The 23,462-nt window shown below is 42.4% G+C and overlaps 1 protein-coding gene across 6 annotated transcripts in view; it reads right to left on the reverse strand.

Annotated features, from left to right (window-relative positions):
- Positions 1 to 1,524: 1,524 nt before the first annotated feature.
- NRG1 (neuregulin 1) overlaps positions 1,525 to 23,462 on the reverse strand; it is a 305,625-nt gene continuing 283,687 nt past the window's right edge. For 3 of the 6 annotated variants that reach the window (XM_074856434.1, XM_074856433.1, XM_074856430.1), the window contains 6 exons: positions 21,031 to 21,054; positions 16,377 to 16,479; positions 12,881 to 13,007; positions 11,281 to 11,411; positions 10,568 to 10,771; positions 1,525 to 6,765 (listed from right to left, as the gene is read on the reverse strand). In XM_074856434.1, the coding sequence (XP_074712535.1) occupies positions 6,114 to 6,765; positions 10,568 to 10,771; positions 11,281 to 11,411; positions 12,881 to 13,007; positions 16,377 to 16,479; positions 21,031 to 21,054 (1,241 nt within the window). In that variant the 3' untranslated portion in view covers positions 1,525 to 6,113. Of the gene's footprint in view, positions 6,766 to 10,563; positions 10,772 to 11,280; positions 11,412 to 12,880; positions 13,008 to 16,376; positions 16,480 to 21,030; positions 21,055 to 23,462 lie in introns of those variants that run through there. The other 3 variants (XM_074856431.1, XM_074856432.1, XM_074856436.1) reach the window with 3 other exon arrangements.

Below are 23,462 nucleotides of genomic sequence, written 5' to 3' on the forward strand. Positions count from 1 at the left end.
TGGGCTTGCTCTGAGGTGACAAGGTCTTACCCAACTAAGATGTTTAGGTGAGGCAAATAGCCTGAGCACCCAGATTTCCGGCTACAGGATCTCTCTACGTGGGATGGCAAGACAGGGAAGTTGTCAGAGGGTAACTGAACCTGTGCTGAGGTCTCACTGGCCTGCCAGGTCTTCATTCTCTGTGTTGAGAATGGAGGAGGGAGGGTCATGAAAACCCATGCTTCCTCCCTTCCTTCTTCCCTCTCTCAATTGCTCCATGATTCTATCATTCCATTCTTCCATCCTTCCATTCCTCCATCCCTCCTCAGTTTGTCATCTCATTCAGTACCTATAGGTAGGTGGAAGGAATCTGATGTACATGTTTTGACCAGACCTGGGAACAAATGGATGTGGAACACATTCAAGATGTCTTTGCTGCATTCCCTCTTCCTTTGCTCACTCCTAGCTATCCTCCTCTTATTTAATGCTTGTCAAAAGTAAATGACTTTACATACCAATATTATGTAAAGACACCCAGATCAGATATCTGCCCTGGTCTCTCTCCAAGAGTGGCAGATAGGTGGAGAAGGGTAAGTGCAAAGGAAGTGTACACAATATTCCACATTATACAACCACCACGTTTTCAGTTCAGGTATTTCCCACATCTGACGGGGCTTCCATGGATTTAGTAATTCTCATTGGATTACTGGCTAAGATCTGGACTGACCTTGAACCCACAGAAACATTTACAATCCACAATCTCTTGCAGCAAGTAGTTCTCAAAGTTCCCTACACCTCACATGAAGAGCCACATTTTTCTGAATATGGTGCTCATTAGTTTTGATTCATAACTCAATTTCTTGTATTGGAAGAGGTACTGAACAGCCAGTCCTTTCCTACCCTCCACAAGCTAATTGTTTCCACAGAACTTTGTGATATCTCCCCTCAGCTGCCCTTTCTTCCAGACTAATGAGATCCAGCTTACTCAATCCCCCCCAGACCTCAGTGGCTCCAGATATTTGTTCAGCCATGTTGCCCTCCAAACCCTTCCCCATTATACTATTTCTGTCCTGAGACAAGAAGACCAAGACCACTTCATATTTAAGAACTGCACAAATCATGACTTTATATAGTGGCATGGTGATGTCATCTAATAATTTCTAGTATCTGATTTACTTTATTGACTATTACTGAGCAGTGAGGTGACATTTTTGTAGAGCAGGCTTTCACAGTCCCAAGACTGTGTCACTTCTGCTCCCCGCGCCGCTCCCCCCCCCCCCCCCCCCCCCGCCCCCCCCCTCCTTGAGTAGCAATGCTCAGGGTAAAGCTAATAATTCTAATTTAAGAAACTAAAAATATTCTACCTAGGAACAAGGGTGTGTGCCAGAGACCTCCATAGGGCCAAGTCAGAAAACTCAGGGAACAGCAGCCCACAAAGACAGAACAAGACCTTTACAACAACATTTGTGTCCAGAAAGACGGTGGCTAGTGACCTGACACAGTCTGCTGGGCAGCTGGGTCAGTACAACACATAAACAATTTAATCCAGCACCTCATTTACTGAAAATGAATAACAAAACCTTAATAAATCAACAATTACTTATTGCTGTATTTGGGATAATAAATTCTTTAGTTTATCAGTAGCTTGTGGCTTCCATTGCATGTTCTTTGAACAGTTTGCCTTTCAGTTACATCCCCTTTCTCTCCTGAACAATAAATTAGCATTCATTTTTCTTTTAAAGGAAAAGAGAGGAAAAAGAGGATATATTACAATTTTTTCAAAGCAAAAAGAAAAATGCAACATATTTTTGACATATATCTTAAAATAATATGAGGATAACTTTCTCCACGTGTTAGATGCCTATGCATAAATAATAAAGGACATTATGTTATTTACAGTGTTACACAATAAACTAAGAGTCTCATTTAACACATGAAGACAGTAAATGATGAGAACATCCAAGTATGTACAAGATGCATTTACAGTAGAATAGAGAATTACAAATGATGATAATTAGCCATGTTCTTTGTCTGCACTTCTCTGCAGCATTTCATAGGTGCTTTTTTTGTTTCTTACTAGAAGTAAGTCCCAGCTAATAGTAAGTAGACACACTGCAGGGCCAAGAAGTGTTCAACAGGCTGAGAAGTGTGTCCTTTGTGGGGACACAAGTTTGCTATCCTGGATGTTCAGGAAACTGCTTGCAATGTGTGTGAGAGAAGCAGGGAGATGCAGCGTTGCTGTTTTGGAGGACTGGAAAGAGAAGGCAGTGATCAATCTCTTAAACCTGGGATTGTTGGGGTGGCTCAAGTGAGGAACGGAATAGCTGGGCCAAGAGGAACGAGTAGGTTTTCCTCTGTTACACGAGAACCTCTGTGGAGCTGTAACAATTTACACCAGCTGAACAGGCAGGCTGTACCAGGTTGTGCACAACATATTCCAGCTATACACCCCTGAAGGAAGCCTTTTATCCTGGAAAAATTCCTGCATACACAGGGAAAACTCACAGCTCAAGCTAAATGACATGGAAAGAAACCAGGACAATCTGAACAACTTTGCCACCACTGGAACATTTCCGCCTTCTTCAAAGTACGTTTCTCCTTGCCATGACTTTCAGCCAAAAGCTGGCAAGGGTTTCATAGTGATAGCTTGAGGGTGTTGGGACTGCCTAGCTCAGAGGTCTGGGTAATGAAGTGAATATCCCCAACACAGGAGCTGGCCTTTCCTGTAGGCACTTGCTGGCTCTGCTCCATGCTGCTGCAGTGTCCAGCCTCTTGGCCAGCTGGAGCTGGCTGCAGCCTGCCAGCAGAACCTGTGGCCATGGAGACTTGCTAACTTCAGGGTGTGACACTTGACTGACACAGAGTACCCTCACAGTGTGCTAAAAGGAAGTCCAGAGGTGAGCGGCCACATCCTGCTCCTACTTCCGTGAGTGCCAAGCCAGGGCAACTCCCATAACTTGCTGTTGCCTGAATTGTGCTGTAAGGCTGGAGTCTCCCCAAAGACCTAAGGGCTTAGGCAGCCATATCCCCAATTGTATTTTCTTGTTCTTAGGTCCATGTGAAGTCCCCAGCCTAATTTCATGTGTACCCTATAACACACTATTATATGTACCAGGGGGAGGAGGAGCAGGTACTGCACACCACTTTGACTTTGAGGCACTGCAACAGAGAGGTGTGACATTTTCCCCTAGACCTACACCAAATAAATCTCACATGTACAGCTCCCAAGCATGCAATTGCCCCTTCATTTTATACTGGCCCTCTATAATAACAGTGCCAGTAAACAAATAATTTACTTCAAGGCAAGTTCCTTTCCTTCCTGATTAATCTAGGCTATCACAGACACTTCCATGAGATCTTGCCTTGTTGGTGATCTATATGGAGGAGATTACAGAAGACCTGTGTTATAATCTCTATTCTGCCACTAAAATGGGTGATTTTGGGGCAAATCTCTTGTTCCTCTGCCATCCTTTTTCTGTCTTGTCTGTCATGTAAGATCTTTGCAGTACCAGAGACCTTACTGAAAGGACAGATTTTCAAGTGCCTCTGGAAACTCAACAGTGCAAATCCTTTGGAAACTGGTGATCTACAGCAGGAAAGCCCACCTGGCCCTCTATACTACTGAGTCGCAGTTACTAAGGAGCTGGATGTTCTACTGCATGGGATTGCAGATAAATAGGCATGACTAAAGGAATCAAAATGAGTGTATGGTCTCTAGAATTTGTAGAGAGCTTTTGTTTTGGTCTGCAAAGGCAAAGTGTGTTCAAGTACATGCCAGCTAGGGAAAAAACAGCAAAGGGGACTTAAGTCCAGACAGTATGTATTTGACAAACTTTGCCATCTCCCATAGACTTCTCAAATAAGCAGTGCTATTTCAGCTACCACATAGCTCAAAGCTGTGCTAGTTTCCTAGACTTTTTCTTCTGCCACCAACATCCTAGTGCATAACTTTGTCATCATCTTCTTCCTATACTAAGGTTTTTTTTTGTTCATTTTCTGATGTATGTGGTGGTCAGGTAGACTCACCCGTATTCTTACTAATGTGATATGGTTGATTTATACAGTGAGCAACTCACTGACTTTCATCATCCTAATAAATAGCTTCATTTACTAGACTTTGTTTTCAGGTCTCAAATCAACAGGACACCTTGCTCAGCAAAACTCTTAAGCGCATGCTTAACTTTATGCATGCACTGGATGCGTCAATGGGAGTCTAGCACATGCTGAAGATAACTTTTGCTGAGATTAGCATAAGCATATGTTTGAACAATTTACTGAGTCAGGACCTTAGTTCCTCGGGTTTACATCTCACAAAATTTCCTTGACATTTCTCTTCATTTAACTGGGACCAGGATGTGGTCCAAAGGATGAGTGCAGTTTGGCTGAAATTCTTTTTCTCTTGACAATGGCTCTATTTAGAGTCCAGTAATACCTGTAAAACATATGTTCTCATTTTCAGAATCCCCAGAGTCTAGGAAAAACATTTGTTTTCCACATCAATCCTGAGTCTATGCTGTGCCAACTGAACACACAACAAAAATCAAAAGGAGAGAAGAGACAGTGTGACCCTGACTAAACTGATAGGAATTCAGTGCAAAAGAGGCCATTTGCTTCTGTCTGAATGGATGCAACCACTCCAGCACTGACAGCATCCTTGTTCATTACTGAAGACTTCAACATCATCACTGGCTGTATAAACACTGATATCAAACAGACAAGCACACTATAGCTGTGACTCACATGGTGTGCTTGCCTTCATAAATGGGCTTTGCATCAGCCTTGCCTCTCTCACCCCAAATAATGGAGTCAATAAAGGTGAGAAGAAATGAACTCCATACTTCTGCTGCGTCCTTCCTACTTGCCTATACTTTTTAACCATTCAGCAAATCAGTTCTTCCCTGAAAGTTATTCTGTGTCCAAGAGTAACCCTTACTCCAACAGCAACTCTAACAAGGTATTGCTAGAAGGTTGTCAGGGTTCTTTCTGAGGATGAGAAGAAAGGGGAGAAAATTGAGGAGAAACAAAAGGATAAATCATCTATTAGAAATCAACATTAAAAATTAGAGGTGAAAACTGATTGCACTTTTATTAGTGGCATTTGTTTTCCAGCTAGATCTCTTCCTTGCTTGGTTACAGATATCTGCTATTATATTTGCCCCATTAACTTAAAGTAATATAAATCTTTTTTTTTTTCTTTTTTTCCTTTTTTTTCTTTTTTTTCCTTTTTTTTTAATAGAGTATTGGGTTCACAGCTTCAGCTAACCTAAACCCATTTTCTAAGGGATAACTAGAACAATTAATATCTGAAAAATAATGAAATAGCAGCTCCTAGTGATTACAAGCTGTCCTCTGATTAATAATATATTTGGTTTAAAATCACAGTATTACTTTCTTTCTATAAGTATCATTATTTAATGCAGGTGTGGGTTTTTGTTTGGTTGTTTTTTGTTTTTTTTTTTTTTTCTTTTTGTTATCCTGCTGTAATTAATAGTAGCATGCTGTTGGATCTACTATTATCCCAGTGCTCAAAGAAGCAAACCTTTTGGCTGGCAGAGAGCAGACAAAACTCATTTCATATACAGAAAACAAATAAAACTTTTTAGAGAAGAAAATATTTTTTGTTGTTTTTCTAGCTTTTTTTTTTTCCTTTTTTTTTCCTCTGTGTGTGTGTACATTTTTCTCATGGGGTGGGTAGGGTGGGAGTGCCATTACAGGGCTTTTTGATCTGGGGATTCTACAACAAGCGACCAGAGGGACTTCTGCAATTCTTGTAAATCATACATCCAGTCATCATAATGCAGTGCACAAAAAAGCCAGGACAACTGAGGGATAGAACGTTTTGCAAAATACTATGGGACAGCCATCATTGTAACTATACAAAACTTGCTCTCAACATAACATAACATAAAGGCACCATTGATATCTTCCCCATTTTTGAAATACTGTAAAAAATTGCTACATATGGCACATAACACATTTGTACATACGTATATTTAATTTATAAAAGTTTTTTTTTTTCCTCTCCTGTTTTCTATCAGTGGAATTGCTAAAATAAAATAAATTGTTTAATTTAAAGGTGGAATACTTCATTATATAAAATAAAGTTTTACATGTGAATCTATGTGTTTTACGTTTTATACAGCAATAGGGTCTTGGTTAGCTATCACACTGGACAACCTTGTTTGCAATTCTTCCGGTGTGGAGAACCGATTTGCTGGGTTAGTCCTGCTTTCAGCCAGCCGGTAGGCAGCGGCTGGCTCCAGACTGGTTGCCATGGGGTTTGGTATGCTCAGGAATGGCGTATCCTCACCTATTCTTTCATCTTCGGTTTCGGTCTCAGAGCTGCTGCTCTCAGAGCTCGTGTCAGAGTCCACTTCCACCCTGCTGGAAACGTGGCCGTTGGGCTTTGTTCTTTTGACCCTCCGGCTGTTGGTGAGTTTCTTTGGAGGCTCCTGTGCTGGTTCGTACTCCTGCGTGGTCTCATACTCCTCATCCTCCACTATCCGCAGAGGACTTGGTGGCAGGCTGTTGGTCTCGTGGGCAGCATTGTGGTGAAAGGAGTTGAACTGCTGAAGGTGGTGGTCATACTTCTCACGTAGCTGTGGCGGGGTCACCAGGAGCAGTGGTCGCTCCTCTTCTATGAAGGGACTCACTGCCACCGAAGGGACGGAGACAGTCAAGCTGGAAGCCGGTGGTGACATTTTGGAGGGGTGGGACTTGGGAGAAGTCGGAGTGTGGAAATCGATGGGTGACATGCGAGCTGGTGTGGTCATAGCTGAGACATACCTGAATGAAAGAGAAGGGGAAAGGTTGTGAACACAGTAGTGGCGGTGACGTGAACGTAGCTGCTCACATGGGCTGGAAGGGAAAAGGCAGGGATCCCTTAAGATCCTTAGCATCCTCACACAGGGCTAACAGAGAAACTTTCCTGTTACTATTATTCCTATAAAAGCGCTGACTTACGAGACTCTGAGCAAAAACTTTTGAGAGCAGGAGGAGCACAGAAAAGCCCCCAGGTCTGTTCGCCTCAGAAGAATCATGGAGATGTAAATTATTTGCCAGAATAACCTCCTGGAATGAATCCACGAATGGGATTCAGAGACTGTGGGACTGCCAGAAACAAAATACATTTTCAAGTATTGTCTCAAAAGGAAAATGGCTGCTGCACTTCTGGCAGAACCTGGGGTACATGCAAAGAGAGGAGGAGAGAAAGGAAGGGGGACTGAGGGACAGTCCTCTTGGGGCTTCACCCTCTTCTGGCAACAAGACTCTCTCAGGCTAAGGAGGAAAGCAAAGTTTGGACAAAATCTAGAGCCAGATTCTCTAATTTTAATCACTGAGGGTAGTCACAAGAGGATTTGCACCATCATCTCAGCAGCTTTGTGCTGCTCCACTCCTTGGGTGCTAGTTACCCTGGCTGGTAGGTCTATCTGCAAAGAAACATGGAGTGTTATTTGTCCTCGTGTGGGAACAAATGCTGACAGAGAGGACTGTCTGGCCTAGTGTTCTTGATTGCTCTGCAAAATTTGCACCTATTCCTTCATAAGTTTCTGTGGCAAGGGTAACGGTCAAAGGTGATTTCTGAAAATGAAGCTCAGGTGCCAGTACAGAGATTGTCCCACAGGAAGAGGACAAAAAGTGTGAGACTCTCAGCTGGTTTAAATCAGCCGAGCTCCATGAGATGCTACGAGGTCATGCAGATTCAGGTGAGAATCTGCCTGAAACCTCTTGATCAAAGGCATAGTGACTAGCATGGCATTTTGTATAGTTTGGCTTTGCTTTTGTTCTTATCCTAAGTTCACCTGCCTGAATTTCACCTGTGTCCAAATTTAAAATCTTTCTAAGCTCCATCTCTTACACAGGCTCATTGAGACAAGTTATGTGGCTGTTACTGATGAAGTTGTTTAGTTTTTCAGTAGTGATTTATTTACTGAGGCTGAGGCTGAAATTACCAAAATAAATCTGAATCCAACTTTCTTATCCAATTTATGACTCAGTTGCACATCTTACACTTGATTAAAACAAAGTTATTGGATAAAAGAGAAACTGGGACAGATTCTGAACTGATGTATAGTGGAGTAAAATGGTTTCAGTAGAGGCACATTGATTTACATCAAGTGAGGAACAGGAGAAAGAAAAACAAAACTGGAGTTATGCATGGAAAATAATCAAGTTGGTTGCTAATGTGAGCAGAGGGCAATTAATAGGTCTGTGCATTGGATGAATGAATTCTTTATTTTCCTTCCATGAGTGAGCTTTTCATCCCTTTCACATTTTTAAATAGGCATTGACTGAAAAACTGAAGCCTTTCTACTTCCCCAGCTGGTACAGTGTTGGATGTACATCTTGATTTTAGCTAAACTGGTTCAGTTAACATACTAAGTTAGTTAAATGTGTTCAGCATACTGTGCACACTTCCATCAGTCAGTTTACCCATACTGGGGTGTTGTGCATTCACATATCTGGTGTACTGCCCCACACCATAATGGGGTAGTGCTAACAACCTGCTGTCCACAAGCTGAGTCACAGGAGCCAAACACATGCAGATGTAACTCATCCTGAAAGGAAGGCTGAAAGGTGGTAGATCTATCCAGCTTCATGGTCAACAAGAGGTAAACCATGCTGGCTCAGTGAAAGTGGATCAGAGTGTATCCATGGCCAGCCAACAAGCATTAACTAGTTACACGCTGCCAACTTCGTCTTATAGTCCAGTCTTTCATGCGGAGATGTTTTTTTGATCTTCTCTCCTCTAAGATAGCTAAGGACTTGCAAAAATATAGGTGCTTGGGTCCTCTGCTCATGTAAACAGGTGTCAGGGCATGGGGTCCGATAAAGGGATGGAGTAATGTAAAATAACTCCTCATAATGTCTATTCTATTTAATTTTGAAAACTGTGAAGTAGCTGGAGGGTGGAGGGAGCACAGCCTTGATCTATCTATCAACTCACAGCACTGCCACATCTGATGGCTTTGGAAGTAATTTTTCAGCTTGTACATTCCTTTATGTTTCAGAGTAATTTTTAGTTGCAAATAACTCTCATTTTCCCCTTGATATACACACACACACAAACATGCAATCCATCTCAGAAATAATCTGCCATGTATTTCCTGCTTGCTAAAAATACATGACGCCTGATTTCATGCCCAGGGAACTATCTTTTGCATTCCAAATTCACAGTTGTTTCAGGCACAGGTTAGGCCATCAGTGTCTGGTGAATTATCACAGAAATGTTGCTGCTTTTCACCTGTAGCATAATCTTCAAGAAACACAATAATTGATGATTACTGCTATAGGTCTTGATCCAGCAAAGCACTTAAGCACACACTGAGATCTACCCATGTGAGTAATCTCACTGATTTCAGTGGGGCTACTTGCATGAATAAAGTTAATCTTGCTGAAGTGGTCTGCTGGATTTGGGCCGTGGCAGTTTATGTCATGCGAGCCACATATCTTGAAAAGAAATTTCATGGTAAATAACAGATAACTTTGTTAGAAGGAGAGAGACTATCCTTAGTGGTCCTATAGGCCTTATTCAGAGATCACACAGCTGTGGTGCCTTATCCTGCTGCTAAGCAGTTGTTTGTGTAGCAGAAGGAATACCACAGAAATAGCTTTTGCTGTACTTGCACATTCATTTTTCTGGAAATCACAATTTGTCTCTTATACAACTTTGTCTCCTTGGGGGTTGCCTGGCTGCATTTTTTACATCATGGACATCCCACAAGATCAAATCCCTTGTGATTTCACAATGCTCAGAGAATTGGTCCAGTAACCCTTTGTTTTCCTTTTCTTCTACCTCTGATTGTTGGGAGCACACCTCTCTTTAAATGTCTTGTTTCTTCTAATTCTTTTGTTACTTGGGCACCATCCCATGCTCTTGAGATAAAATCCTAGCCTAAAGCTGAGAAGACTTTTTCAGTGAAAGTTTTCCTGCAACTGATGCACTTCAAGGCAGACCTTAGGTACTGATGAATCAGCCTTTTCAGAGAAAATATTACTTTGTCGGAAAACTCCTGGCCAGTTTTATTTCTAACTACTGATTTAGTAACTACCCAGGTTCTTCTGGCTTACACTTTGCCTTCCTTGCTTTTATTTAATAAAGTGTCAAGGGGAATTTTTGAAGGAGATAATGGGTTTAGGAGCTGGAATCCCCCAGAAAGGAGGTGGTGGCAGAATTCCTATATTGCTTAGGAGTCCTTAGTGTCCTCCTATGGTCAATACACTGCTTTCTCCCTCCTTTGTCTCACAGAATTCGTTGTTTTTTTCACTTGCTTCTTCTAAGAAACTGATAATTAGGCAAAGATATGTTCTAACTTTGCAATGGAAATTGCTGACATATGACTTCAGTGGAGCTTATCCAAATGTCAACTGCTGGCTATTAGGAATAAAAATCCAGCAGAGGCAAGAAGCGAAGAAAGCTTTTGTTAGACTTTAAACTACTACCAAGCTCTCCACCTTTACAAATACAGAGATCTACACCCTACACGAACAGCTGCACTGTTGTGTTTCCTCCTGTGCTCCCAAGCTTTGAAATGCTCTGGGAACACCAGGCCTTTTCAGCTGAAAGCAGTGAGGTGGTGTGTACTACCTTTCACTGTGAGGAGAGTCTCGGTAGGAATCAGGGGTCTCTCTCGCATGCCGGAGGAAGCTGTTTCCTTCCCGTGGCCCACCGATACCATTGAGGCGGCCCCGGGGCCCCACTGGGCTGGTGTGCCTGCTGTTTTCCATGGAGGAGCTGACGAGCACTGAGTGGCTTTCGGAGAGGATGCTTTCGGTGTGGCCATTACTCCAGCTAGAGAGCAGCAACCAGGAAAGGAGAAGGGAGGGGAGCGTGAGAGCGTGTTTCGGTGGCAAATGCAGATAAGCAGAAGTTTAGCCAGGGCAAAGACAGGGCTCTGCTGTTGCTTGGGATGTGCAGCATAACCTTCAGGTTGGTAACTGGGGCTGCACAGTTTTGTGAATTGTATGAATTCACATGCATCAAGATAATTTTGCATGTGTGGATAAAAGAAGAGGGAAGGAGGGCTTTCCAGTCACCAGGACTGTCACTGATTTAGCAGTTTGCATATACTAAAATTCACTGTAACAGCATTGGAATGCTGTTCAATCAATAAAGCTCTTTGTAAATTCCTGGGAAGATAATTACTTAGGTGACATGACATCAAATATTGTTAGTCTTAAAATGAAAACACTATGAAGGGAGCATAGATTTTTCTGGGTTTGTTTTTTACACATCTTTTTGGTTTTGCAACAGCAATAGATCATATATTACAGCTGCTGTTTGCCTTTCCTTTCCAGTACCTGTGGCTGGGTGTCTGCGTGACTGTCACGGAGTGATGTGTTGTTGAGGTGTAGTGGCTCGTAGAAAATGAAGTCTCTGTTTCTCTCTCGATGACATGCTCGCTAGAGATCACGTTTTTTGAAACGTACTGCTGAAAAAAACCAGACAAACCTCAGGTTTACAAACTGTAATTCATAGCACATTTGCAGACATTAATTTCCAATCTTCCCCCCCCTTCCCTCCAAGTCACAATTTTTTACATGTGCCAAAGCACAAACTTTGTCACTTAAATACAGGCAGAAACTACACTGACACACTTGAGCACATTCATGTACAACTCTGCATATATACTCCATCCAAACTCAAAGAAGGAGGAAAAAAATGAGGAAATTAGCAAAGGTCTGCATCCCAATCAGGCTATAAACAACATACATATTTAACAAGGGAATGAGAAGTCTTCATGGATAGAGACCTGGAGAGGCACCCCCCTTTACTACCAGAAACATCAAAAACACTATTCTCTGATGGAGAAGACAGCAGTAGTAAGCAGTAGCAATTGTTCATTGCAGGATAACAATCTGGGCAGGAAATAACTATTTTCAGTGCCTGTGGATGCAGGACTGGGGTAGGCCTATTCATCAGGGGATGTTCTGAAGAATGGGTCAAAACCTCCTGAGATGAGGCTGGAGGTGTGCAGTGCCCAACCTCCCACACAGCTTTCATGTGGAGGTCCCCCAGTGCTGTTGTTGGTAGGACTCTCCATTCTCCTCAGTGGGGAATCCTGGTTTCTCTCTCTTAATAATCTGACTATGGATTTAGGTCTTTTGAGGGGAAATATTGGAAGCTGAGCTCTTCTGAAAAGGTGTCCTGGCCTTAACCAAGGTGGGAACACTGCCATTGACTTAGCAGAGTCAGGGCTCACCCTTACAACAAGCAGTCATGAATATGTACAGTGATGGTGGAGCAGGAGAGCAGGGATGGCTTAAGATGGCAGGAAGCCAATGTTGCCCCTGGGCACCAGGCTTTCCTGGGAAAGGGAGGAGAGGAGGAAGTGGCTACAGGCAGTGTGAGCCCTGGCCTCTAAGGCCAGGAGGCTTGTTCAAGGGCTTAGTTGAAGAGTAACTCTCTGCTCTGCTCTGACAAATGGCTGGGGCATGCTGATGGAGTATCTGCCCCAGTTCCATCTCCCCAGCCACTGCTACTGTCCAGGTGAGATCTTCATTCAGACTTTTACCCCCGAGGGGGCTGTCCCTACTCACCAACCATCAGGCCAAGGGCAGTAGGAAGAGCAAGACACATGTGTTTGAAGAAATTGATCCCTACAGCACTTAGTCCTGCTGTAGAGCTGTTAGTATTTTTTTCTGAGGTGTTTTTCTTGCTTTCAGTGTCCTAGATCCACAGGCACAGCTGCAGCACTGCGGCATGCCCCAGTGAATGGTTATCTGCAGAAACATATCTCATTTTACGGCATATTTTTTGCAAAGTCCCTAATGGTTTCTGGGTGGAGAAAGGCAGGAGAATTCAGTAACCAGCCTGCAGCTGGTAGAAGTTTAAAAACTGTGGAGCAAGTTTTGCTGTGGCACTGGCAGCCTAGGCTGAAATGAAGGCAGTAAAACCTACGTTCACCAGCTGGACATTATCTGACGGTGGGTTGGGGTGGTGTGGCCCATTGGCCATGTTCATCACATTGTTCCTTTCCGAGCGCAGGCTCTGCCGAAGGCGGTCATGCAACTTTTTCCTCTGCTTCCTGTGCACAAAACACGGAAATGATTTTTATAGACAAAGGGAAAGCAGCTGCACCTTTCAGCATGTTGATGATGATGATAATAATAACATCACTTTTTTTGCCAGCACTTTCCCCATCGCTGCAAGATCTCAGAGTAACTCTGAGACCACAGGTCTCATTGCAGCTGGAGCTGTGGGGACCTGTACAGGGGGAAGGATGTGTGGGAACCCTTCCAGGAGTCAGCAGGACACAGAGGGATGGGAAAAAGTGCGAAGAAGAAGGAAGTGTTCCTAAGCCATGGTCTGTCTCAGGAGCTCTTTTCTGCACTCAGAAAGGAGGGGGGAGACATTTTAACCCATTCATCTTGACTCACTCACTGTGGCCATGGCCACATTTCTGACAGCCTACTGGGTTACGCTTGTCCATTCACCAGAGCGAGCTGAGGTGGCCTTGCCTCAGGGCTTGCTTGCAGCCACTGGAAAATGTGGCGCGTGCCATGATCTTTGTGATATGGCACCTACACATTTTTGTGTGGGATTCATCCCCTACCTCCACAGTGCACTCCAAATATATAAATGTGTTACAGAAGTGAAGAGTGCAGAGGAAGCCTCAGAAATCCAAAGGGAGCAAGTGTGTAGGTATGACTGAGCTTGCAGCTATCCTCGCAGCTCTGGAAGGTTCTGTTACAGCAACATCAAGTTAACCCTTGAATCTAATGATTAGCAGGGGGAGGCCAGGGTTGCAAATGCATTCATTAGAACCATCTATCAACCACATGTACTAATGGCATGGTCTCTGGCTGACTTGTATGCTTCTACTGTGCCCTGTCCTCAGCAGATCCTTCCCCAGTTGCTGATCCTTCTAGCTCTCCTCAAGAGAACTTTTCAGGAGATCATTACAAGCTGTCAGTAACAAAACTTGAGGCATATTAAAACCTGGTGCTGTGAAGGCCATAAAGAACACACTAAATAGAACGCCAGAATAAATAACCAGAGAAAGAGCTATTCCATTTTAGACGTAATTTACTGATATTCCCCAGCTTTGATTATAGTGAAGAACTTCCACCATCCTGCCACAGAATCCAGGGAAATGAAGGACACAGGCTCCAACACACTGCTGAGTGCATATGACCTTGACTGTGGCAAGAACTAAAATACACACAATTCCCTAAGCTGTATGCAGAAGTGCAGATAGTTTTGGCAGGGTAAAACTGTGTAAGATATAACCATTTTCAATCCTGTTTTGAACTCAAGGGGACTATTCCAAGCTTTCCAGTAAGAAGGGGGAAGGGAAAACAATAAATATGCTGAAGCTTGATAGCCAGGAAAGCTTAAAGACAAAGAAAACACGACTTGACACACTGCTTTTTACATATTTTCTCTCTGTGTATGTGCCTGGACAGTGCAGGATGTTTAATTTATGTTACTCCACATGAATGGTATAAGCAGACATGGCTGCCTTGGAAATGCTCCTGTCTCAGCAAGTCACAGTCCCTGGTCCATGTGGGCTTTGTCTTTGGAGGACAACCAGGACTTAGGACAATCCTAGAACACACAGGCGGTTAAAGTGGATGGAGAGTGCAGTGTCAGGAGATATTTTAGCAGCCACCCAAAGACCTGACTGGGCTGAGAAGCAACACAGACAAAGGTTTAACTTGATTTTACAGCACCACTTCATGAGACCTTGGAGACCTTGGCAGATGAGGACAACCTGAGTACCCTGACATGGTAGAGAAAGTGGGTTCTAGAGGGAGTTTTTGTTCATCATCTATGGGTCTGAGATCCTGGCACATATTGCCTGGGAGTCTGCCCCTAGGAAACTGCATTACTTCCAACCTTCAGTGATCAATGTGTTTGCCTTTTGCATGCTTCCATGTGTGCTCTTTGTCCTCTAGTAAAAGGACACTAACTAAAACCAGAAATTACTCGAGGAAACTGAGAAGAAAGAATAATGCGAAAGCTAATGTGTACTTCAATTATTCTGAGAAGCCTTTTCCTTAATGCAAATGACTTGCAAATAAAGAACATCTGAATTAAGACTCAGTGTCAGAACATACTGCCTTAGCATTTGACCCGCAGTATCTCTTGCAAGGAGACCAACAAAATCTAAATCATTACATTTTATTTAGTGTGTTCTCCTAACATCATTCCAGGATCTCCCCCAGTTTCTGGGTTTACCCCTATTAGGAAGAAGAGCATGCAGGCAACATCTCACAAATAGCAGTCTTGCATCACTGCTGCATTTGGAGGGCCATGAACTGGCAGCTCACTTTCACTCTCATCAGCTGTGTTTGAGAACATTTCACTTTTGGCTGGCAGTGATCGCTGATGTTTGGGACAAACCATGACATAGCATCCAGACCCCTGATGGATTCTGGGTGCTCTTTATATAGAAAACTGTACTTCAGGACCTTGACTAAATGTTTGTTGAAATTTATGGGGATGTTTTGGCTGATTTTGATGAACTTTGGACCAGGAAAGGTATTGTTTAGCTGCCCTGACTTGTCAGTTGTCATTTCTAAAAGCAATAGTTGATCTTATTCTTTACTACTGTTTCAGTCATTCCCCTCTGATCACTGGTACAAGGCTGTGGGTGGGAGCAGCATTTGTGTGTGGCTGGACTCTCACTGAGGGATGCAAATGATTCCTCTCCTCCCTCCCTTTTAACACATCCATTATTAGTGGGGTTTTCAAGGAAAACCAACAACCTAACTGTCAATAAGGCCCTGCAACAGTTAATCAGGTTTATACAAATGTGGAAGATTTATGATAAGGGTTTGCCGTGTTTTGGTGAGAGATTTATAAGAGCAGCCAGAGGTTTTGGCAGCACAAATCCTGCTGATGTTAGTGTAATTTATGGCTCAGAGTGCCTCATGCGTATTTGAGAGTCACCCCCAGTAATTTACAGAGAGTCACAGAATGCATTTAAGTGTCTACTTTTGCACTGAGAGCACTTTCGTGTTCAGTTCTTTGGCTTTCGGTGTTTAGTAACTTTTAGCACCATTAATCTTGCCTCAGGTAAAAACAAACTAGGCTGATACCTGAAATTTACTGCTAGAGACCAACATGATTCCAGTTTGTTCCTTTCCAGGTGGGGAGAACAGATGGAATGGGTGACAGATAAAGAATTGCAAGGCAGTGAAATTTGCTCAAGTCATATTTGAAGGGTGTGAAACCTTTCAGACAGCTGTCTTATTTTTGCACTGCTGATGGACATAGAGACCTGCACCTGTCTGACTTGGACCAGAGCACCCTGGCCACAGGTTTGACTTTTCATCTCAGCTCTGGAGAAACCCAGATACAATCTTATGCTCAGAGGAGTAGAAGCTACAGTCAACTGGGAAGGCCTTGACCAACAACCACAGGTATAAAAAAGAAGATAAAAGTTTACTTGGTTTTGCAGTAGGCCACCACACACATGATGCCAACTACTAGAAGAGCAATGCAAATGCCAGTTATGGTCAGCACCCGTTTCTGGTACAGTTCCTCAGCTTCTAGAAAGGGACAAAAACAGAGAAGGTCATAACATGGAGGATGGTTAGGCAAGGAGCACACAGTCAACAGTTGGCATGCTACAAACCACTGCACAGATTCACACAGCCACACCAAAACACAGCCACCACAATTCAAACAGACTCATTATTGACTGCAAGGAGAACAGGACTACACCATAAGCTCTTAACACAGTACTGGGGATAAGTGATCATCTGTACAATTACAGTCAAAAGTAATCTTTTTTTTTTTTTTTGTTTAAGTCAACAAGGATAATATGTAAGAAACAATTTCACCATTGACAAACACTCAGCAGTTGCTGGAATTAAATATGCTATGCACTAAGGTAAATAACATGAATTTGTAAATGCTTTGCAAGTTTTACTCTGCAAAGACAGCTGGAATGAAGGCAAATTTTAAAGGCCTTAAGATAAATTTATTTTCTTCCTTTTTTTAAAAATCATTTTCATATCCAATGTCCCTCTGCCCCCATGCCAATTTAAATCCCAGTTGTCTTTACAGGAGAGATTTCAAAATATCTTTCTACATTTGAGACATGAGCTTGGCTTGTAATTATATCACCAATGGAAATGAAGACAGGTTTTGAGCTCTGGTCATAAGATTCAGACTTCTTCTCCAGTGCTCCTCCGAAAACACAACAATATCAGCAACCAGCAGTGCCTTGTGTCAGAGAAATGCTGAGTTTCTACTTGCATCTCTTTGTGTTCTACAGAGGAACTGCTCGATGTAGAGTGGCAGCTTGCTAAGTGATGACAACTTATTACCAATCTCATTCATCAGAGATATTTCACTATTGTAAAGACATTAGTAGCACTGGTAATGTTGGGTTGGAGCTACCCATGCATTCCAGCGTTGTCCATGTTCAGCAGAGAGCATCACTGCGTGCTGGACTGGGGAAATATTTATGCTAGAAGTGCTGAAACGGAGGTGCATTCTGTGTTGATGCTTTACGGAGGCAGATTTGCATTCCTGCCTTTAGGACAAAAATAGGTGTCTAGCTTTTCTCAAGTCTTATTTTGGTTTAGTAGACAATCCAGAAAACTTGCCCTGGAGGATCCAGACAGGAGGGTGGCCTTAGGTCAGATTGCAATATTGACCACAGTTGGAATACCAGCAGGTGACTAAAAATAAATGAACAAATAAAAGCTGCACAGCTCTGCATTACCTTTGGGATAAATGCCTGTATTATTCCTGCTGGAAGGGACTTACATGAACATAAAAGGTCTGTGGGGCAATTCACCAGAAGGTACAATGGTCCCTCACATGTGCCATGAGTCTCTGCCCCCAGGTTCAGGCACTTAAATGATGTGCTGTCATAAACGCCATGCCAGTTCAGGAGAAAATGCTCCCTACTGAAGAGGGAGCAGTCATTTCTCCAATGTGTTTCCTGGGTTTATCTAGTTTAGTTTTAAAGTTGCTGTGGGCAAATAGCAAATATTCCATGCATCAAACCACAAAGCAAGAAGAAATCTTAATTTCTCTGATACAATGCACCTTACCATGGAACAAATTTGTCCTACAAGCCAAACCCGCTGTAAACCAAAACACCAGCACACAGGTCATGAGCACTGTCAGACAAAATTAATAGCACTGATTATTAACAAGGGGAAGGGGGTAAGAAGTGAGTTTGGTAAAACGAGGATGTTGCAAAAATGTATTAAAGAAAACAAAAATATAACTCCAAGAGCAGAAAGTCAGAAAAGGAAAGGAAGAAAAGGCTGAAACTCCAAACCAGGACAAAGAGAAAAAGAGATAGGTAAAATATAGGGAAAGACAAGGTTAAAGGGTTGAGAAGTCAGCTGCAGACCTGGCACAGCATGCTTGATACTGGAAAAAACAGAGTGAAAAAATGCTTGGGGGGGGGGAAAAAAAAGGCTGAAGCAGAGTGTGAAGGGATTTCTCATACAGCATAACTCCTTGCCTAGGCTAGTTAGTGGCACTTGATCCCCTTACCCTTTTGCCCCTTCTGAAAGCACTTATTAGCCATGAAATGGTGTATTATGAGGATGTCACAGGAAACAGGAGAATGGCACTAAGAAATTTAGGGGCAAATTTGAAATGCTTTGAATTCTTTTTTTTTTTTTTGTGGTCATGCTGTCAGCTGTTAGCTTGTGAAAGCAAAATGAATAAGGACATATCAACCCATTTTTATTGGAGGGGAAGGGAGAGGAGGAAGAAGATTAATTAACAGTGGAAACTCTGCTTGGTTGTTTCTACTCAGGGAAAGATTGCACTGATTCCAGGATGTTTGTAATTCAGACTGAGGCTGTTGCAGATGAGCTGGGTGGCTGGCTGGTGATGGCCTTGCTAAGGCTGCCAGTGGGCTGAGGTTCATTGCTTGTCTGTTGGACACTCCTGGGCTCTCACTGACTGCAGGGGAGGGGGGTGCAGTGAGGGAGCAGGGCTGTGTGTGCAGCCCTGAGCAACGCTTCTCACACTGGCATGTCTCCTGGGCCTGTAGGTCTTGAGGGGCATGGAGAGGTAAACCCCTGGGTCTGCTTTCATTGCTTTAATTCCCTCCTGTGCCCTTAGAAATGAGGTCCATAGGATGATGCAGCTTGACATGGTGTACATGAATGGCAGCACTGCCAGGCCTTTCCTCAAACCATGGAGAGAACGGCTGCCTGGGAATGCACATGCGTCCAGGGTATGTCATGCCCAACAAACCAGCAAGCTCCCACGTAAACCTCGCTGTGCTCCTGGCTGACAGGGTCTCCCTGCCCGGGACAGCAAGGGCTGACTAGGGGACACTTGGGTGTCCTGCACGGACCACTGTGGGCAGCAGGAGATGCTGGCAGCTGGGCTGGGGATCCTGGCCATGGCTCTGCAGGCGATATGGTGCCCTGGGGACAAGCCTTGGCCTCTGTGTCTACACCAGAAGAGTTTTGTGAAGCAGGGACCAAACTCCTGTGGGGCACGTGTGGTTATACTGGGTGTCACCCCAAAACTGCCCTCTCTCTCTGACCAGTGGTAGCATTTACAGAGTCAGTTAATAATGCCCAGCCAAACAGTACGTGCTGTATTTGCAGTGCTCATCAAACTAGTTTGAAAAAAATTAATAGCAGCCCTGGGGAAAAGTCCATAGAGAAATGTATGTGCAGTGAGAATTTAGAAAATGTTTTAGCCTGTTAAGTATTAAAAATTGTTTGAATAATTTTTTTCCCCCTGCAGAATGCTAGGAAAATCAAATTAACATGAGACTTAAGATATTTAATCTCTCTATGTGCAGCCTTTTGTATATGCACATTATGCAACTATTTCACATCACCTTAATTTATACATAATTGATGATATATATGGTCTTCAATTTTCTCTGGTTTACAGTTTTTCTTCTTACAGGTCTCAGGAGATTTTAAGAAGAATTTCATTCCAAGAGGTGGTTCCACTGATGTAATTTCATATATAAAGCAAAATTTGCAAGTCAGTTTTTTAAAGGGTTTTAATTAATTCATCATATGTTAATGTAGCCATATATCTTCTACAATCTAGTAATTATGAGTGAGAATTAATATTACCTTGTGATAATAATAATAACAATAAACTGGGTTGTGAGAGATTTTTAAAATTCGGACTTGTAATGGTTTTTCCACAGTTCACAGCTTAAGCTAATGACATTTTGAGGGGGCATTTTTAATAAGAACATGAACTAAAACTGTGTGAAAAGCATCACTGACTGGTTCTTCTCATTTGATGACAATTTTAGGAGATTCCAAACTAAAATTCCTGAATTCCAAGTTAGCCTATTCGAGAGATGCATTATTTGCACCCCTGATTACTAAATGTTAGTCAGATAAGTACAGTCTATGCATGAAGAGGACTTATACGATCTATTTCTATTATATTTAAGCTGAAGTGTAAAAGTAGTACCTACTGCTAATGTATAGGTGCAATTGAGTTTAGTATTAGAAATATTTAATATATTTGCTGACTTGAGGATCTGGAGTCTAGCTATAAACCTCTACTTAAGTTTCTAAATAACTTTCAGTTAACTTCGAATTTACAGACCTGAAATGAATGTATATATGCATCATTTACACATATGTACATGCATCTGATTTGCATACCTAGCTGTGGGTTTAGACATAAAAATTTACTTGGAAACCAGAGCTCAAAACTGCAAATTTGCAAAATTTTAAGTGGCTATAACATCTTATCTTTTTTTATAGACTAGTTAGTAATTTTGCTCAATGCTTACAGTGTTTCCAAAATCCAACAACCCTAGAAGAACTTAGCCAAAGCAAATGTCAAAGCTAGTCAAACTTATACAGCAGAAAAATGAATACACTATGTTATGATTACTTCAGTAATTCCTAGAACTCCTTAGGTCTGGAATATCCTAACACTATTACCATTTTATTGAGTTGATCTTCACTAACATTTTGACAAGGGTTGTTGTTATAGCTGTATGATCCCTTCTAAAGCATAAAGAAATTGGTTAGGAATTGAAAAGGGGAGGTGTAGAAAAAAAATAAAAAGGAGTTTATCTCTTAGGCTCTAAAATCTGCAGGCTAAAAGGAATGATTGGTCCATACCCATAAATTCAATCCCAAGATGCTCTGCCAATGCAGAAAGTTGACAAAAAAAGAAAGAAAAAGGAAAAAGTTTCAGAAAAGAGCAACACACTGTACTCAAAAATAAATCACATATGAGAATTACAGCTATTCTGTGTCTGCATATGAAACAGGACAAAGGGTTGTATGGTTACATGGGCAGTGCTCAAGTGCGCCTCTGCAAGCTACATGACCACAGACCTTCTGCAAGGGTTATACACCAAAATAAGTATGGGGGATCTGAACAGCCACAGTGCAAGGAATGCAGCAGGAACCATTAACTCTTAAAGATTTTACTGAGGTGAAGTGGGCTATGGCCTGAGGATGCCATGTGAGACAGCTGATTGTTTTCAGATTGAACCATGAGAACACAGGGATGCCATTACAAGGGACGGTATCCCCCTGCAAATGGATTGTGCATTGCCCTCCCTTCTGGCTCCCACTCCTGTATGCAGCTCCTTGCTCTTGTCGATTGCAACTTGGAGGTGGTTGGGATGATTTGTTCAACACTGGGAGCCCTTCTCAGCTTTGCATACCAACTGCAGCAGGGATCTCGATGAGTCAGACCCTTTTCCCCTGCATTTGGGCTGTGCTGCCTCGGCAGGGCACAAGCTGACTGGCTGGATGCACCCTGAGGTGCAGGGGCTGGTGCCATATATACGGATCATATGCTTAAATTAGCATCCCCAGGCCCCAGCAGCTGGGGGTGTGGAGTTACACAGGTTTCCCCCCAGCAGGTACCCTAGGATACCCTTCCCACAGGGACAACACCATAACCGTGGTAGCTCTCACTTTCTTTGGGCTTGTGTGCTGCGAAATTTAAATCCAAGCCTAATTTTCTGACCAAATGGGTATTTTATGTAGTTTGTACACATGGGGAATGCCAATTCTTTCCTGCCAGGCAGTAACACTTAAAGGGTTAAGTAATTTGGAATCCATCGAGGTCTCTTCCTAAAGAGCCAATATTACATGCCTACATGAACACTGATAACGATAATACATTAGTTGCATAGAAAGCTTGGTTAAGTCTTCAATAAAATGAATGACATGCCCATGCATATATATTGCTGTATTTATGCTTGCTTATAGGTAAGATGCCTAGCCTGGATGTAATTTAATTTTAGGCGAAGTCATTCATATCATGCAGTTTCTATTTCAAATAATTCAATGGGAAGTTGGTACTTAAAATGGGAATATATTCTGGTTGAAAGCCCTGACAAGAAAACATACTGAAGAAACATGCATTGCTTATTCAAACCTAGATGTCATGTAGCTCTTATTTATCTTTGGTTTTCCTAGCTACCTTCCCTAGGCATGGTTAAAAGAAAGCAGAATATCCCATCACTTCTCTTTTTATAAACAGGTCTTTATTTTTGATCTTTTCCTATCTAACTCAAAATCCTATTTCATACTTCTCATATGCAATATGGTTTCTACTGAATATTTGTCCAGTTGATCTAAGAAGAAATAAAATAATTTTTAACAACTCAGTTTTCTTCCTAGATGTAATTTTTGTGGGGGCAGTACTGGAAGAAAAAAATGCTTGAGAAGCGGGTTTTTTGTTCCCAAAAATTGACTTACAACTACAACTCACTGGATATATTGTAGCACGTTGGGGTCCAGGGTCTACAGAACAGGAAATGCTGTAACAGGTCCTCCAGGACTGTATGCTGTGTGCCACAGCTGCTGCGCATCCAAGTTTCGCCATGGCTACTCTATAGCGTTAGGTGGGCATGTAGCCTGGGCACGTGGTGCTGGCCAGTGAGGGATGAGCACAGCTGCAGGTTTGTGTGGAGACCTTGCACCTGACAAGGGAAGGACCCATTTGGATCAACTGCATGCAGCAGCAGAGACGTCCAGGGTGACCAATTTCATCTCTGAAGCAACAAGGTGCCATGTTTCTTAAGTCATTGTTTAGTTTTTCTTATTAAATGTGTTTTGTGGGTAATGAGAAATTCTAAAAAAGTTTCTTTTTCATGTAATCAGAATTGAAAACGAAGAAAAATTCCCCAAACTATCACAGAGTGGAACCCCTACATGTTGACCAATACTGCTTGAGGGGCTGGGATGCTGTGTCTCTACGTGAGGCTTAGGATCCACTTTGGATACTAAATCTTGGTTAATTTCAGTGGTACTACGGCTGCAAAATCAGTTCTGAACTTGGGATGTTAAGTCCTAAGGCTCCTGTAGAAGTGTTATCCTACAACTGATTTGAGTCTCAGAAGTATAGAAAATGTCCTGTCTTAATTAGAATATTCTATCATAGCAATTTAAGCATTTAATGAACATCAACTAAACAGTTTATAGTGAAAAACTGTCTTCTTTAACCTTGAGCAGAAGATGGACAATGACATTTTTCAAATCTGTTTGTATCATTTAGGAGTCTTGGTCTCAGAATGTAAAGAGTACTAAAT

This window comes from Strix uralensis, chromosome Z (assembly GCF_047716275.1).
Source record: "Strix uralensis isolate ZFMK-TIS-50842 chromosome Z, bStrUra1, whole genome shotgun sequence".
NCBI classification, from domain to species: domain Eukaryota; kingdom Metazoa; phylum Chordata; class Aves; order Strigiformes; family Strigidae; genus Strix; species Strix uralensis.